Below are 15895 nucleotides of genomic sequence, written 5' to 3' on the forward strand. Positions count from 1 at the left end.
GTGTGTGTGTGTGTGTGTGTGTGTGTGTGTGTGTGTGTACGTACATGTGCCATGAAGCATTGTGGCTGGCTGTCAGAGAACAATTTGCTATGGGAGTCATCCTTCATGGGATGGGACTCAGCTGGTGAATCAGGCTTGGCTGCAGGTTCCTTTCCCTGCTGAACCATCTCGTTAGCCTGAAGTCTTCTTTACTTACCTGTACCAGAGCATGGTAACAAATACTTGTAATCCTCAAACTTGGAAGGTGGAGGCAGGAGGATTAAAGAGTCTAAGGTCACCCTCTACTACAAAGTTAATTCAAGGCCAGGCTGGGACATGAGAGGTGAGAACTGTTACACTCCTACCTCCCAATCCCACCAGGATTAAGTGGGTGCTCTGTAATTTTAATGGACTCACCCATCAAGTTAGACCCAATACATGGCTGCATACAGTAGCAAAAAGACAAGACTCAACATCTCTTTGGGAGACATATATGTCTCTCTGAACAGCTGTCTTCCCACAGGTGAGACATCAGACAGAGATGGCGACTGTAACTTCCAGTGTGCATACCCGGCTACCAGATCATTTGCCTGGACCTTTGCTTTTAAAGATCTGCAAAGTTGAGGGAAGCTAGTGTTGTCTTCAGGTTTCAGACCAACTCAGTGAAATTAACTGGGCTGGACAGCAGGCAGAACTGAGTAAGGTCTCGGGCTTCTATGGGATTCTTATTGTCGTGTTAGGGTTGCTCTTCCCAGATCACCTACTGGAGTGCCCTAACTTATTCAATCTTGAGAGGCTAGTCTTGAAGCTACACGACCTATCCCTTGAATAGGACAGGAAACCTAGAGAATACCGAATCTCTGACAACTTTGAGCAGTTTTAAGAGAATTGTCTTTAAAACAGAGAGTTGGACCTAATGAAAAGGGCACCGCAGAGAGAACGAGGAAAGAAAACCCCTCAGCTTTGCTTGTTTTTCCGCAGCCGGGACCCTCTTTCACAGTCTTTACTTTCCCAGATCCTCAAGTCCGGACGGACCACGAGGAGCGGATACCCTACTGCAGCCCGGGTCGCCGCGGCAGCTCCCGCTGCAGTTCAAAGCGCAGGGGGCGCGTCCGCTGCGCAGCCGGGAATGTCCGGCCGCTTAAAGCGCTCGCCGGCTCTTTTGTTCCCCAGACCCGGCCTCCGGGGAGAGGGGGCTGGGGGGAGGGGAGGAGAGGGGGGGCGGCGGGCAGAGGAGGAGGGCGGTGCGGGCGCGGGCGGAGTGCGGAGCGCGCACCCCGGGCGCGGCTGACAGATCGCCGCGGTGGGTGCAAGATGGCGCAAGCGGCGCTCTCCGTGATACCCGATCCCCGCTAAGGCCGGCATGCGGCCCCAGCCTCCCGCCGCTCGGGCTCGGCCCCGGCCAGAGCCCCGGCCCCGGCCCCGGCGCCGGCCCCGCGGGACCCTGTGAGCCCGTGAGACTCCCCCGACCCCCGCCCGAGCAGCGCCGCGCGTAGCCGAGCCCAGCGGACCGAGAGACCGATGGCTGAGCCGCGCACCGCGTCCCCGCGCCGCCCGCCCGCGCTGCGCCGGCCCCGGCTTCTGCCGCCTTTGCTGCCGCCGCTGCTGCCGCTGCTGCTGCTGCTACTGTTGCCGCTACCTGTGCCAAGCCTGGGTGAGCCGGGACTCAGGACGTAGGCGAGAGGGGCGGACCCCGGGACATCGCGGGGACCTGTGCTAGGAGCGCGTGCTGGAGGGACCTGGCGGGACAGCGCGCTGCGGGCACCGGGAAACCCACTCCGCCTGGGCTGCCAGTAGTTTGAAGGACTGCGGGAGATTCGGGGGGAGAATCCCGGGAGAGGGCCGGGGCTCGGTTCTCTGCGCCTCCGGGGCTCAGGATAGGTTCAGGGCAGGACCCCGGTTCTGGACAAGAGGAGCTGGGAGCGGGGCAAAGCGGGAGTTGGGAAGGCTGGCATTGCGGATTGGAGGAAACAAGCCCGAGGAGAAAAAGCGGACGAGTCCCAACCGGGGAAGGCGATCCCGGGTGCGCAGAGCCCGGCTGGGGACCCCGAGTAGCCCGAGGCGAACGAAGCCGGAAGCAGCAGATCAGGGTCCCAGGATCGGGGTTCGCCTGCGTTGAGCAGAGAAGGCATTCCCCCAGGGTTTAGAGCTAGGACTGGGTTCGAGGGAATCCAACGAGGAGGAAGGAATGATTCCGGGTGGGCGGAATGGACGACCCTGGCAAGAGGTGGGAGAGCTGGAGGAGAGGTGTTGTAGCCTAGGGCAAGCGCCTGCCAGCGCTGCTATCCAAGACCCCGCCCTTCCCCGAGGGAGCTAAGAGTCCCTGTCCTGGTTCGCCTGCCACCGGTCGCTTCCTCTTGGACTGTAAAAGATTCATCTCACCCAAGACGGGTGTGGATCTAAGCCCTCCTCTTTCTCAAGTCCTTCGCAGGCAACACACATTTGGACTATTCGTTTTCCTCCCTTCCTTCTCCAAAAGCAAAATATTGCATGTACACCCGAGAGAAACTTTATCCCCTGTAGCTACAGCGGGGTTGGATTGGGGGAGGAGGCGGCTCAAACTTAGGATTTGTGGAGGATGCGAAGGCTTTGAAAGAGTGTGAGCCTCAAACGTCTTAAACTGTCCTTATCCTACAGTGGTAGCGATGCCTAGACCCTCCACCCGACTAGGTCTCACCCAGCGGGGAAGGGTTTGAGTCTGCGAGGGAGGAGCCTGGGCCAGGATCACTAATTCCCTGGAAATGGGAGGAGGGGGCTCAGTGCCCGCCCCTTTAGACCAGGAGGGCTCATTCCTCTTGGAGTGAAAGCATAACCGATCAGATAAATTGCTTGCTGGAGAGACTTGCTGTCACCTCTGGCATGAGTGCCTATTCCTTCATCAAATGCCATCCTGTGCAGTGTTTCCCTTAAATCCAACCACTGTAGATGGGCCCTGAGCCATCCCTCCCACACCCGCCTCCCGCCCGCTCATTTTTATTCTGAGGTTACCTGGGAGTGTAGAGTCTAGGTATACACGAGCTTTCTGCTAAATTTGGGAAATGTAAATTGATGTTTACTATTCTCCAACACTCCGTTTAACAAAGGCCAAAAGAGCGACACCCAGAGCCTGGGGTTAGGGGGACCGGCCACACACAGCCTGAATACTGGGTCCATACCTGGGGCTCCTTGGCAGGCATTGGACCAAGTCGCTGATAGTTTTACCAGCAAATGGAAACCTGATTTATTTCTATCTCACTCCACTTTTTAGGTTTTTGTTTGTTTGTTTGTTTGGTTGGTTGGTTGGTTTTTGAGACAGGGTTTCTTTGTGAGGCTGTCTGGAATTTCCTCTGTAACCCAGGCTGGCTTGGGACTCAGAGATCCACCTGCCTCTGCCTCCCGAGTCCCGAGATTAAAAGTGTATGCCCCACACAAGACTTAATTATTTTTTTTCTTTTTAATTCACAGTGAGGGGACATCTTTGTCTCCATTGTTTGTGAAAAGCCACGATGCCACCCGCTTTAATTCTTGGTCCTCGTACCTCCGCCCCACCCTTGCAACCATGTTTGGTTTCAGTGCTGGGGAAGGAAACCAGGGTTTTATGCATGTGAGGCAAACATGCTACCAAATGAGCTACATCTCAGCCCTTCGCGTTGCTTAGGGATTTTAATTTTCTGCAGTGCTCTCTTGTTAATCATGTCAAGCAACCGTATGACACAAGCCACATTGCTGTTCCTTCATTTAAATAGTTGATGAGGGGAAGCTGGGATTGCACTGAATTTTTAAGACTACATTCCGAAAGTCTGTGAGTCTGCAGGGTGATCGTGAGAGTGGAAGCAGAGTGTTGGAATCAGTCTTGCTTTTGAGACTCTGATTTAAAAAAACAAAAAACATTTAGTTCATTTTACCTTCATGGGTGTTTTTCTTCCTCACCGGCCAGTGCCTGGCTCCCATGGGGGCCAGTAGAGGGCATCAGATCCTCAAGACTGGATACAGATAGGTGCTGTGTCCCCATGGCGGTGCTGGAAATTGAACCTGAGTCCTCTGGAAGAGCAGCAGTATTTGTAACCATTGAGCCATCTCTCCAGTCCTCCAAGACTCAGATTTCCAAAGACCAATTGTGAAGTCCTGGGCAAGTCACCAAACATCATCACCAGGTTTCGGTTTTCTTATTTGTGAAAGAGCGAGTGGTGTAAACAGTATTCACTCACCTGCAGTGGATGGATTTAAGCAAAACACTGCACAAGATGGCGTTTGTAACACATGAAGTTTCCTTGTACAATAGGGACTTGTACTAAGCTGACAGATGCACCACAGGCACGCGGCGGGTGCATGGGACCATGAACTGGACATCTCTGGGTATGGAGTTCTTCCTGGTTGTATGTACTCTCCATGCTCATGTCTTTTCTTTCCATTTCCCCTTCCCTAACCCAGGTCTGGGCCATTCTGCTGAGCTGGCATTTTCCGTGGAGCCAAATGATGATATTGCAAACCTTGGACAGCCCATCATGCTGGGCTGCAAAGTAGAGGGCACCCCTCCAGTGCAGGTCTCCTGGAGGAAGAATGGAGCGGAGCTGCCTGAGGACACCCACACCACCCTACTGGCCAATGGCTCCTTGCTGATCCACGACTTCAGGCTGGAGCAGGGAGAGAGCCCTTCAGATGAGGGCGACTATGAATGTGTGGCTCAGAACCGCTTTGGGCTGCTGGTCAGTCGGAAGGCTCGTATCCAGGTTGCAAGTAAGTACCTGTCTCTCTTTTCCCTCTCTACAACCCAGACTGGTGACCAAGGTCAGCCTGCATCTCGAGGGCCAGGGAGGAGCCTCATTTTCTAAAGCTGAAATGAACAAACTTTGTAGATTGGCTCAGTTGACAGGTGGCACAGTGGTGATTTTGGATGGCACAGATATGTCATGTGCTCTTTTTCCGTGGCTGGAATGTAAACTGACAAGAATGAAGCCAAAGGCTCACAGGCCAGAGGCAGGGCCTCATCCGTGTCGTCGTTCAGCTTATGAAAGTTTTCCCGAGTATGTCGTACACAAACGTCCTGGTCCACTGAATATGGTTCTGGTGTTTAAACATAGAAACGTTTGCCTTATTCTGTGGGGGCACTTAGATTTTTGAAGGGGCATTTTAATGACATGAAAATTTTAATTATAGGTTAACTTTGAAAGATTCTGAGTAGGATAAGACTTCACTATGCCAGTAATGGATCCTCAAACTGGTCAAAAATTTTCTTTAAAAACAAAACAGCAAAAACATACAGTGGGTGCTTGGGAAACAGCTTAGTTGGCAAAATACGGCACAAGCTTGAGGGCCTGAGTCTAATCCCTAGAACCCTTATAAAAAGCTGGCTGTGGTAGTAACGGCCTGAGTCCTAGTGCTAGGGAACTGGAGACAGGAGGATTCCTGAAGCCCACTGTCCAGCCAGCGCAGTTGAATTAGCAAGCCTTAGGTGCCAAGGAGAGAAACAAGATGTCATTGTTGCTGAGGAAGACACCTGAAATTGACCTCTGGTCTCCACATACACGCACATGCACACACATATACTCATGTGCACACACACAAACACACACATACTCATGCATGTCCCTCTTAAGCATACACTGAATAAATAGACAGACATTAGACAGACAGACACATGTCAGGAAGAGATTTATTGGATGAGCAGGAAGAAAGTAGGAAGGAAGAAAGGAAGGAAAGAAGGGAAGGAGGGAGGGAGGGAGGGACACTTCTTGAAAAACAGCAAGAGTTGAGGCCAGTGACCAGTGTTCTCTGTCCTAGATCTCTGTACTTCAGGGAGAGGGCTCTTCCTTAAAAAGCTGCTTTGGCTTTGGTAATAACGTTAGCCAAGATTTATTTAGTACTTGCTGTATACAGGGTACCCAGAATGCTTTATGCGACTTATTTCATTGAATCTTCACAATGACTGAGGGAGACATGTGGTAACATTCTCCTTTTAGAGAAGAGACATCTGGGCCTGGAGGAGGGTGGGATTCAGTGGTGACATTCTGGGAGGCAGAAGAGCCAGACTGCAGCCCGGGCAACCTGAACTCTGTACCCTCCCACTTAAGCTATGGCATGCTGCCTCCTTCCCTCTGAACGCTGACAAGTCCCTTCCTGACTCAGGGGACATTTGCACTGTTACTTTGAACAGGCTGGTGAGTGATGAATTGTTCCGGGCAGGAGCCCTCATGCCGGGCCGAGGATGCCCCCTTTGTTCTGAGGAAGACTGATCCAGGCCCCCATATGGAGCTTGCTGGGAAGCAGCCCTGGACTTGGAGATGGGAATCACTCTGGCTCAGCCACCCCTGGTGCTGGCCCTCTCCACCAGGCTAGGGAGACTGATGCGGCCTCTGAGCAGATGGCAGGATGTGTGAGTGGAGTCTGGGGATGGGAGGAATGAAACTTCCCGGGGAGGAAAACTGCCTACCTCCATGGCCTGTTTCACTCATTCATTCATTCATTCATTCATTCATTCAATCAATCAATCATTCATTGGGTACATCGAATTTTATTGATGGTATTCAAGAAGTAGGGCTCTCTAAGCCCCCCAATTCTTCTATGGGTCTCGAATGGGTGCTCAGGATTTTTTTTATTTGGTGGGGGCTGAGTTTGGACAGGAACTCCTTAGCATCCAAGGGCCTCTCTCTTTCTCCCTATTCTTGTAGGAGTGTGTAGTCCCAGGCTTCTTTTTTTTTTTTTTTTTTTTTTTTCTTTTTTTCGGGGCTGGGGACCGAACCCAGGGCCTTGCGCTTGCTAGGCAAGCGCTCTACCACTGGGCTAAATCCCCAACCCCAGTCCCAGGCTTCTTACTTCTTGGAGGCCATGTGTAGGCCATGAGGTCCATCATGAAGTCCACCACTCTGTTGCTGTAGCCGTATCCATTTTCATACCAGGAAATGAGATTATAATGCTATCCTTGAGAACAATGCCAGCCCTACCATCAAAGGTGGAAGGGTGGGTGGCTCTATTAAAGGCTTAGAGAACAACCTGGCCCTTGGTGTAGTGAAGGATGTCCTTTAGTGAGCCCTTGGATGCCTGCTTTACCACCTTCCTTTTTTTTTTTTTAAAGAATTATTTATTCCCTTTACATGTATGAGTACACTGTAGCTATCTTCAGACACACCAGAGGAGAGCACAGGATCCCATTACAGATGGCTGTGAGCCACCATGTGGTTGCTGGGATTTGAACTCAGGACCTCTGGAAGAGCAGTCAGTGCTCTTAACCACTGAGCCATCTCTCCAGCCCCCTTTACCACCTTGATTTTTCATCGTACTTGGCAACTCTCTCCATGTGGCATGTCAGATTCACAATAGACACACTGGGGGTAGAAACATAGAAAGTCATGAAAGTGAGCTTCCCATTCAGGTCTGAGATAACCTTGCCCACAGCCTTGGCAGTGCCGGTGGGCACAGGGATGATGTTATGGGCAGCCCTACAAACATCACACCACAGCTTCCAGAGTGGCCATCCACTGTCTTCTGGATGGCAGTGATGGCCTGGAAGGTCATGAGTCCTTCCACAATGTCATCAACTGTTTTAGTGCAGAAAAGTAGAGGCCCGTTGGGTATTTGCATCACCACAAAGGATCCTGGGAGGTAAAGGCTCAGGAAAGAAAGGAGCTGTGTGTGGGGGGTGGGGGTGGGGGAGGTGGAGGATGTGTTTTTTCTTTTTTTAATGTTGGGAATAAAATGCAAGGATTTAGACATACTAGGTTAACCTCATTGTGTGTATGTTATGAGTGTGCATGTTCATGTATGTACACATATGAGGGGATGTGAATATGTGTGGAGGACAGAAGTTGATGTCATGTTCTCCTCAATCACTATGGGCCTTACTGTTTAAAATAGTGTCTCTCGTTGAACTCAGAGCTCGGGGATTTAGCTAGACCACTGGCCAGCAAGCCCCAGGGATCCTGCTGCCTCCACCTCCCCAGCCCTGGTCCAGCTTTTTACATTGGCCCTGGAGAGCTGACCTCAGGTCCTCACCAGTGTGACCAGTGAGAGCCATTTCCCTACTACTAAATGTGTTTTCCTGTGGGTGATGTTACTCTAAGATATTTTGTTTGACCTGGGCATGGTAGTTCACACCTTTCTGACCTTTTTGATAGACCTCTGTGAGTTCAAGGCCAGCCTGGTCTATATTAGTGAATTCAGTCTGGTCTATATAGTAAGTTCCAGGACACCCAAGGCTAATTAAAGAGACCTTGTCTCAAAAAAAAAAAAAAAAAAAAAAAGTTTTGTTTCTTTCAATTCTGAGGCTAATTTTTTGGGGTCCCAGAAAAGCTAAGGGAGTCGACTCTGAGTGTGGGTCTGATATATACTCTTCCTCTCCCTTCTAAATTTGTGCCCCGTGGGGACTTGCTTTGGCCCCCAGTCCCATCTTTTTACTTCACAGGCTGATGTCCCCGCAAAGCTCCAAAGCTGACTGTCAGTCTGGGTTTCCTCCATACCCTGGCCCTGCCTGCTGGCACTGCAGATGTAGTATGATGTGGGGGGAGAGGGGTGCGGTGGCTTCATGAAAGATGTGAGTGGCCTCTAGGACCCCGGCTTCTCCTGTGAACTCCAGGGGGTTTGGCTGGGTAGAAGGAGTAAGCTTGTTTGCACTGCTTACAGGCAGGACTGCTGAGGCAGCCAAGCTCAGGACAGAGGGCACTCTGTGCACTTCTGCCCAAGGCTGGGCTCTGCTGTAAGCTGGTTTGCCCCTGGAACTTCAGTTGGGGATCAGGTTCTAAGCTCCCAAGTTCATGATCTCAGGAGTCTTGGACTCTCTGCCTTGCTGTCCCACAGGCTAACGGCATGAGGGTTGAAAACTGAGAGTTGCTGATGTGGAGTTTGTGTTCCCTTGGCTGAATCTCCTGTACCATGACACATGCATACATATCATCCCACTATGAAGGAGAGCCACAAGGACCAGTGCGTCCTAAACTCTGCCTGACGAACGGGAGCTCGTCAACTCCAGTCCCAGAGAACATAATGCTTCTTCCGGCTTCCTTAGGCACAGATGTGCTACAGGGACATGCAGGCAGGCAAAACATTTGTACATATAAGATAAGAGTTTAAAAAGGCGGGATGCAGGCCAGTCTTAAGAGGTAGTCAGGGATCTATCTGTTCCTAGCTCTCTGCCCTCCAGTAGAAGCTCTCCATCCTGCCTCTTGATTCTTGGTTCCGATCACATGAGGAAATAAAAGAGAGACAACCTGTGATCACGTGCAGGATTCCCCAAGTTGAACCCTTCCTGACAAGCCCCCAGGGAGCAGGGGGAGGGTATTGGTAAGGTATGATTTTGAATCTAAGCATCTAGACGAGGCTTGAGTTTCTGCATCTAATAAGAGCCCAAGTGATGTCAATGCTGCTGACCCACAGTGGACATCATAATCTCACAGCATACTCTCTAGTTTTGAGAAACTGCAGGTGGCCTAGTGAAGGCCATAGAGCCAGGGCTTCAAGGGCAGAGGCTGGGCAGGCTTGAACCAACTTTGCCACTCACTCACCAGAGGCCCTGAGCAAAGGTTGCTTAACCCTTTTGAGTCACTGTATACCCATTTGGACAAAAGCCATAATCCCTCCCCTCACTGTATCTAGGCTCTGGGAACACTCTTTGAGGTGGTAGAATAAAGGGCTTGATGCCTAGGAAAACAAGTATCTTGGATAGTGGTATGTGTTGTCCACTATGTCAGATGCATACTTATCAGGTGTCAGTGAATTATCTTTAATAGAAATATTAGCAGTTAGAAATCCAGCAGCTATAGTTATTTACCTTATGCTGGTCCCCAATAACCACACAGAAAAACTAAGATATATTTAGAACTGTACCTCAGGTTCGTCGGCAAGCTTACAAGATGCTGCCGAAGAGGAAAAGTGGTTCTGGAAAAGGAGGGAAAGGAGGTGCAGCCTCTGGGAGTGACAGTGCTGACAAGAAGTCTCAGGGTCCTAAAGGTGGTGGCAATGCAGTAAAGGTCAGACGCATTCTATGTGAAAAACATAGGAAAATCATGGAAGCCATGGAAAAGTTAAAAGTCTGGGATGAGATTCAGTGAAGTGGCCACACAAGATAAAGTCAGACAAGGGGGTGACTTGGGTTGGATGACCAGAGGATCCATGGTGGGGCCATTTCAAGAAGCAGCCTTTGCCTTGCCTGTAAGTGGGATTGATAAGCCTGTGTTTACAGACCCACCAGTTAAGACAAAATTTAGATATCATATTATTATGGTTGAAGGGAGAAAATAAAATCACGTGAAAGACTGAAAAAAAAAAAACTGTGCCTCAATCTCCTATGCTAATCTGTCTCCTCCCAGCCCCATCCCATGAGATTCACATATTATTATTGATCTGGCTCTTTGGGCTTCAGGTGTGTTTCTGTGACCTCTCTGGACCCCTTCTTCATGGCTTCAAATCCTCCATTCTCCTGGCTCATCTGAATGTCCCTCTCTCCCCATTCTCCTTCCTCTGGCTGACAGATGTCCCGGCCTATCCTCTATTCTGCCCAGCCATTGGGTGATCAGCATTTATTGACAAGGCAGAGAATAAATGGTAAGAACTGTTTAAACAAACCTAAGGCAAGAGATTCTTGGTATACACATTACAATGTCGAGTCCAGACGGAAACAAGATCTGAGGGCAGAGAAATCAGCATTTGAATAGCACAAGGGTAAACTTTATACAGTCTACAAAAACATTATGCCCACAGTCCAGCCAGGCTGGGCAGGCCTAACTGTGAGTTCAGATGTAGGCTGATAGAGCAAACAGATCTGGGCTTGGTGGCTGTGGGCCTTGCCCCACACTACCCACTGGCTTTGGGACCTTGTGCAAGTCACTTAAGCTCGTGGAGCCCCAGATTCCTTAGGATATGCGTATGAAGAGCTCAGCCCAGGCCACAGCTCGGGCTCTAGACTGTTGATGAGGAACCAGAAACACGAACTATTACTATTCTGAGCTGTGCCTCCAGTCTTGGCTGTGGTGTGATTCCTAGGAAGGAACCCAGAGTTCAGACCCATTGGAACTTGCAAGAGCTGAATCATTCTCAAGATGGCTTGAGGGAGAGAAGGCAGGCCAACTCTCATCCTCTCTCCACATGATTGATGATTGCTTAGTCTGGAACTATGTGTGGGTGGGGCCAGGAGAAGTATGGGCAGGAGCTACTGGGGACGACACTTGGTGGGAGACTCCATGTACTTACAAGGCCCTGAGTAAAGGATGGGTGGTGTGGAAGTGGGTCTTGGCTCTGGAGCTCTGTGAAGGTCTTCATCCCCTGGAAATTGATTGTCCAGCTCAGGTGTGAAACTAACGCTTTCCTACTCTCCTTGAAAGGCAACTCAGTGAGGGGACCCAAGGAAATGTCCTCGCTGCTTTTCACACACATATCTGGTTACTGTCAGGGCAAGAAACAGGCATTGAAGCTGAAGTGTCAACTGGTGGGTGAGTGTCCACACATAGACATACTGGGAGTTCACCTCTGTCATGATGTGATAAATGGGTGCAGGTCAGTCCCTTTTACTTGCCTGCCAATCATGTGTGTGTGTGTGTGTGTGTGTGTGTGTGTGTGTGTGTGTGCGCACGCGCGTATGTGCATGTGCGTGAGCATGTGTGTGCACATATGAGTGTAGAAGGACAGTCTTGGGTATCATTCTGAGGTGCCATCCACTTTGAGATTTTCTGTTTTGTTTTGTTTTTTTAAAGACAAGATTGTGTGTTCTTGACTGGTCTGGAACTTACTGTGTAAAACAGATTGGCCTCTAACTCACTGAGATCCACCTGCCTCTGCCTCTCTAGTGTCGGAATTCAAAATGTGGCTTACCACACCCAGCCCACTTTGTTGTAGTGAGACAGTCTCTCTCTGACCTGGAGCTCTCAAGGTAGGGCAGGCTGGCTGGGCAGAGAGCTCCAGGATTCTGCCTGTATCCACCTCCCTAGCACTAGAACTGATGTGTCTATTTTTTTCTACAAGCAGGTTCTGGGAATTGAACTCAGGTCCTCATGCTTGCAAGGCAAGTACTTTACTGACTAGACTGTCTCCCAAGCCCACATGTAGATCGTTGTTTGGCACTCTTGAGTGAGTTTCGAGGGGTGATAGAAAGAGAAGGGGAGTGGAAAGGCCCTCTTGGGACCCCAGGAGCCCTGTGCATGTGAACAGCTCACTGAGGCAGTGGTGCAGGCCTCGCTCTGTGTAAGGTTCTCAGGGCAGAGCTGCCTCCGAGGCACCTTTCCCCTGTCTGTTCTTGCCCTTGGCACACCCGGTTCCTCCCCAGTCCTTTAACTTACAGACCTTTCTTCTTCTCCTGTGCTGGGAACAGTCGTGGTCTGTGGCTTCAGGTTAGAGCCTTGGCAGTGCTCGGACCGTTAAGTAACTGCTTTACAGCTACTCACCCCATCTGTCTCTTCAGCTAGACTTTAAGCTGGGGGCGGAGGCGGGGGGGGGGACTTCTCAGTTTTTGTATTTCTCACATCCCCTGCCTGGGGAGCTTGGCAAAAACTAAACGAACATGTGCTCTTCTGGGCTCAAAGTGTGTTCTTTCTCTTCTCTCTCTCTCTCTCTCTCTCTCTCTCTCTCTCTCTCTCTCTCCTTCATTTCTGAAATTGTTGGGTTGGTAGCACAGTTCCAAGGGACAGAGGCCATGAACGTGAAGACTGGATCTGCCTTGTGTTCATACAGGGCAGGATCGTGGGGTGCTGCTCGTCTCTAGAGGAACTGAAGCTCGGAGGACCCCACCAGATGGGGTGTGACTCCCACTCAATTGCCCGATGCTCCTCTGAGAAGGGCCTTGGATGTCCTGCTTTGGACCTTCTTCTCTAACCTGACGTGTCCTGCAGCCCCAGGCACTTCGGCCTGTTGGGAGGGAGGCCTCCGGTCTGTGCAGGGCCCAAGGCTGCCCCTCACCCCACCCGCAGGACTCGAGTGTGGAAGTTGAGTGCTTCTGGTTCCCACACCTTGGCTCCACTGTCGCAGGCAGCCAGCTGGCCCCTTAAACACAATGTGCAAATCTTCTCTGTTCCTGCCCCCTCATTGTCAGTGGCCAGGCGCCTGGGCTGGGAATGTGGGCCCGTGAATAGGAGAGGCATTTGCAGCCTGCAAATGAAACAGGCCCCCAGCCCCCCTTAACCCTCTGCCCCCTTCCCACCCCTAGGGAGAAAGGACTTTTTCACTCCTGGCCTGCTTGTATCGCCTTTCTCTCTCCTCTCCAGAGCTCCTGCAGGCTGGAGTGTGTGTGTGTGTGTGAGTGTGTGTGTGTGTGTGTGTGTGTGTGTGTGTGTGTGTGTGTGTGTGAAGAGAGACTTTCGCACAGTAGCTTGAAGGCTATTTTACACCCCCTTAATAAAAGTGGAATGGAACAGAAAGGTATTCAGGATGGCAAACTAGACAGCAGACAGCTCCTCCTGGAATTTGTAATTCCACCAAAAATGTCCACCCTGTGCACAGTTTACCTATGACACCCTATATTTCTCTAGCTGCGGCCTTGTGGGTGGGGAGAAGTGGGTGAGCCATGGGTCATTGCTTTAGAGGACGAGGTCTTAGACTGTGAGCTGATGGGCATGGCCATAGTTCCCCCGGACATCGAGCTCCTAGTTTTCATTCATTAAGTGGGTCCCCAAATCTGTCTGCCGTCCCAAGTGTGCCTATGGACAAATGCTAACTCTTCCCAAGGAACCTCTCCCTCCTTTGTGAGCCCTGTCCCTAGACTTGCTAAAACTCTGATGTTTGCTACTCTCACCTGTGTACTGACCAAGGAGGGACTCCTGGGCACCTGAAGCCCAGTGCTAAGAAGATAGGAAAAGGCCCGTAGAGGGCCCTGAGGGGCAGGTGGACTGCCGCTAGGCACAGGCCGGCCTTGTTCATGCAGGGGAGAGTCTGGTTAGAGACTTGGCTCCCACCAACCTCCCAGCACCACCTCTGTCTCTGCTGCTTAGAAGTTCCATCCACTCTCCACCTCTGCCTCCCTCTGAGGTGACTTTGATGTGTTTGCCTTTAATAAACCCCAGGGCCAGTTCCCCCTGGCTTCTCCTCAGCCCTTCCTTCCCCCTTCCCTGGTCTGCCATTCCGCCTACCTTCCTCCACAGTGATTTCTCTAGCCTTCTTTGCTTTCAGGGAACCCTCTGCTGTGGGAACAGATCCCCTCTGCAGAGAACCAAAGAGGGGACAGTTCAAAGAGGACCCCAAAAGAAGGGCTTCACAGATTCCTCCACAAGCCAGGCCCTCCCCAGAGGTCAGTCCTCACTGGGAGGAATCTGAGAACCTGGCTGCCCCCTCGCTGGACACTGACCCTGACTGTGAGGTGGGGCAGCCCTGGGCTGCCCTCTGGAATGCTGGTGTTGGGTTGCAAAGAGATGCTAGCAGTTGATAATGGGCAGAAACTGGACTTTCAGGTCTGGCTGCTGCCCCCAAGGCCACTGGAATGTGGGGGAGTGGAGACTACCAAGAGGCCCTGGGGACTTGGGGTGGGCAGATGGAGACCAGACCACCTAAAAGCAGAGGAGGGGCAGGTGAGGGGCAGACCACCATGAAAGAGAACCAAGTCGTAGCTCTTTCACTGGACGGCATGCTACAGAAAAGGACCCTAAAGTAACCTGAGTGGTCTTCCTAGTCTCCAAGAAAAACCAGACGTAACTAGAGAGTGAGTCTAGCTTCGCTTTCTCTGTTGTGGTTGTACAGCGTCTTCCTAGGCAGCCCAGGCTGACCTTGAGTTCATGGCCTTCTTCTCTGTCTTCCTAGGATTACATGCAAGCATCACCACACTAGGGCTTACAGACTTTAAAAACCGAGACTGGAAAGGTAAGGGCGCTAGCTGCTCTCCCAGAGGACCTGCACTGGGTTCCTAGCCCCACATCTGGCTGCTCACATCCTAGTCCCAGGGGACCCAGTATTCTCTTCTGGCCTCTGTGGGCCACCTACCCACGTGGCATACACTCATACAGATGCACAGGCAGACACATTAACATTTTTAAAACATTTTTTTTTTTTAAAAAAGCTGAGGTGTCTAGGGCACCCAAGGGCCTCCCAGTCTTTCAGCAAACTGTTCTGGCCTGAACCAGGACAGTCTGTACGTAGGTTCCCATACCCCATCTTTCTGCCCTGTTCTTCAGGTCTTTCCCAGCCTCCTCCATGTCAGATATTTATGGGACACCAGGCTGAATTCTGGCTTTCTCCAAGAACCTTATTGGCCCCTACTTCCAAAAGAGGGTGGGAGGTCCCTGTGCCCCTCCCCTAGGACAAACGGGGCCGTGTATGTCTCTATTTTGCTTTCGTCATGGTTGCAGTTCTGATGAGGGCTGCTGACACCCGTGGTGTATTGCAGAGGGTTTCCTTCATGAGTTCCCAAAGCACACTGGATACAGGAGCCTGGCCGTGAGTTGGCATTCAAGTGAAACAGCTAATAATAATTAATAAAAAAAAATGTAGTCGTGGTCATGGAGGCTACTGCTCTGTAATAAACCCTCTCTGGGCTCATTTACTTAATTCCCACAAGAATTACATTAGTATTTCTAGTGCTTGGTTATAGATCAGAAATCGGGGGGTCCAAAATGATTGATTTTCTTACTAGAGGGTACAGAGGAAGTGGGGAAACTGAGAGTCAAAGCCAGGTTAGCCTGCTACAGTGTCCACTGGAACACAGCAGACACCCATAGCGTGGGTAGAGGGCCATGAACCAGAGAACAACAGCTTAGAGCCCCAGCCAAGGTCATTCCTCTTCCCCTGCTCTGAGCCTCTGCTGGGAACTCCCAGGTAGGCCTGAACGTTGGTTACCTTCGTGGAGGGGCCCGGCAGTGCATGGAGGAAGGAAGTTAGGAGGTTTGCTGGGGCTGCTGGAGGTAGAGGTGGGAGTTGCCAGTTCCTGAGGAGCGAAGACAAATTCCCCTCCCCCCCAAACAGGATTCCCTGGACTCCCTTTCACTTTCTTGTTCCCCACGCATAATGATGCTGATTGCTCGGCATCTGTCATAAT

General features: G+C 51.2%; 1 protein-coding gene and 1 pseudogene across 1 annotated transcript; both read left to right on the forward strand.

Annotated features, from left to right (window-relative positions):
- Nucleotides 1–1342: 1342 nt before the first annotated feature.
- LOC116908196 (immunoglobulin superfamily DCC subclass member 3-like) lies at nt 1343–15314 on the forward strand. Its single transcript, XM_032911478.1, has 5 exons — nt 1343–1425; nt 1464–1633; nt 4390–4695; nt 14665–14724; nt 15210–15314. The coding sequence occupies exons 1-5, from the start codon at nt 1343–1345 to the stop codon at nt 15299–15301; spliced, it is 711 nt and encodes a 236-aa protein (XP_032767369.1). The 3' UTR covers nt 15302–15314.
- LOC116907723 lies at nt 9783–10188 on the forward strand (annotated as a pseudogene).
- Nucleotides 15315–15895: the final 581 nt, after the last annotated feature.

This window comes from Rattus rattus, chromosome 8 (genome assembly GCF_011064425.1).
Source record: "Rattus rattus isolate New Zealand chromosome 8, Rrattus_CSIRO_v1, whole genome shotgun sequence".
NCBI classification, from domain to species: domain Eukaryota; kingdom Metazoa; phylum Chordata; class Mammalia; order Rodentia; family Muridae; genus Rattus; species Rattus rattus.

Coding starts and splice junctions, on each gene's coding strand:
- LOC116908196 (XM_032911478.1), top strand. CDS start 1,343: ATGCGGCCCCAGCCTCCCGCCGCTCGGGCTCGGCCCCGGCCAGAGCCC. Junction 1,426..1,463: donor CGCCGGCCCCGCGGGACCCT/GTGAGCCCGTGA, acceptor CCGCCCGAGCAG/CGCCGCGCGTAGCCGAGCCC. Junction 14,725..15,209: donor TAAAAACCGAGACTGGAAAG/GTAAGGGCGCTA, acceptor TCATGGTTGCAG/TTCTGATGAGGGCTGCTGAC.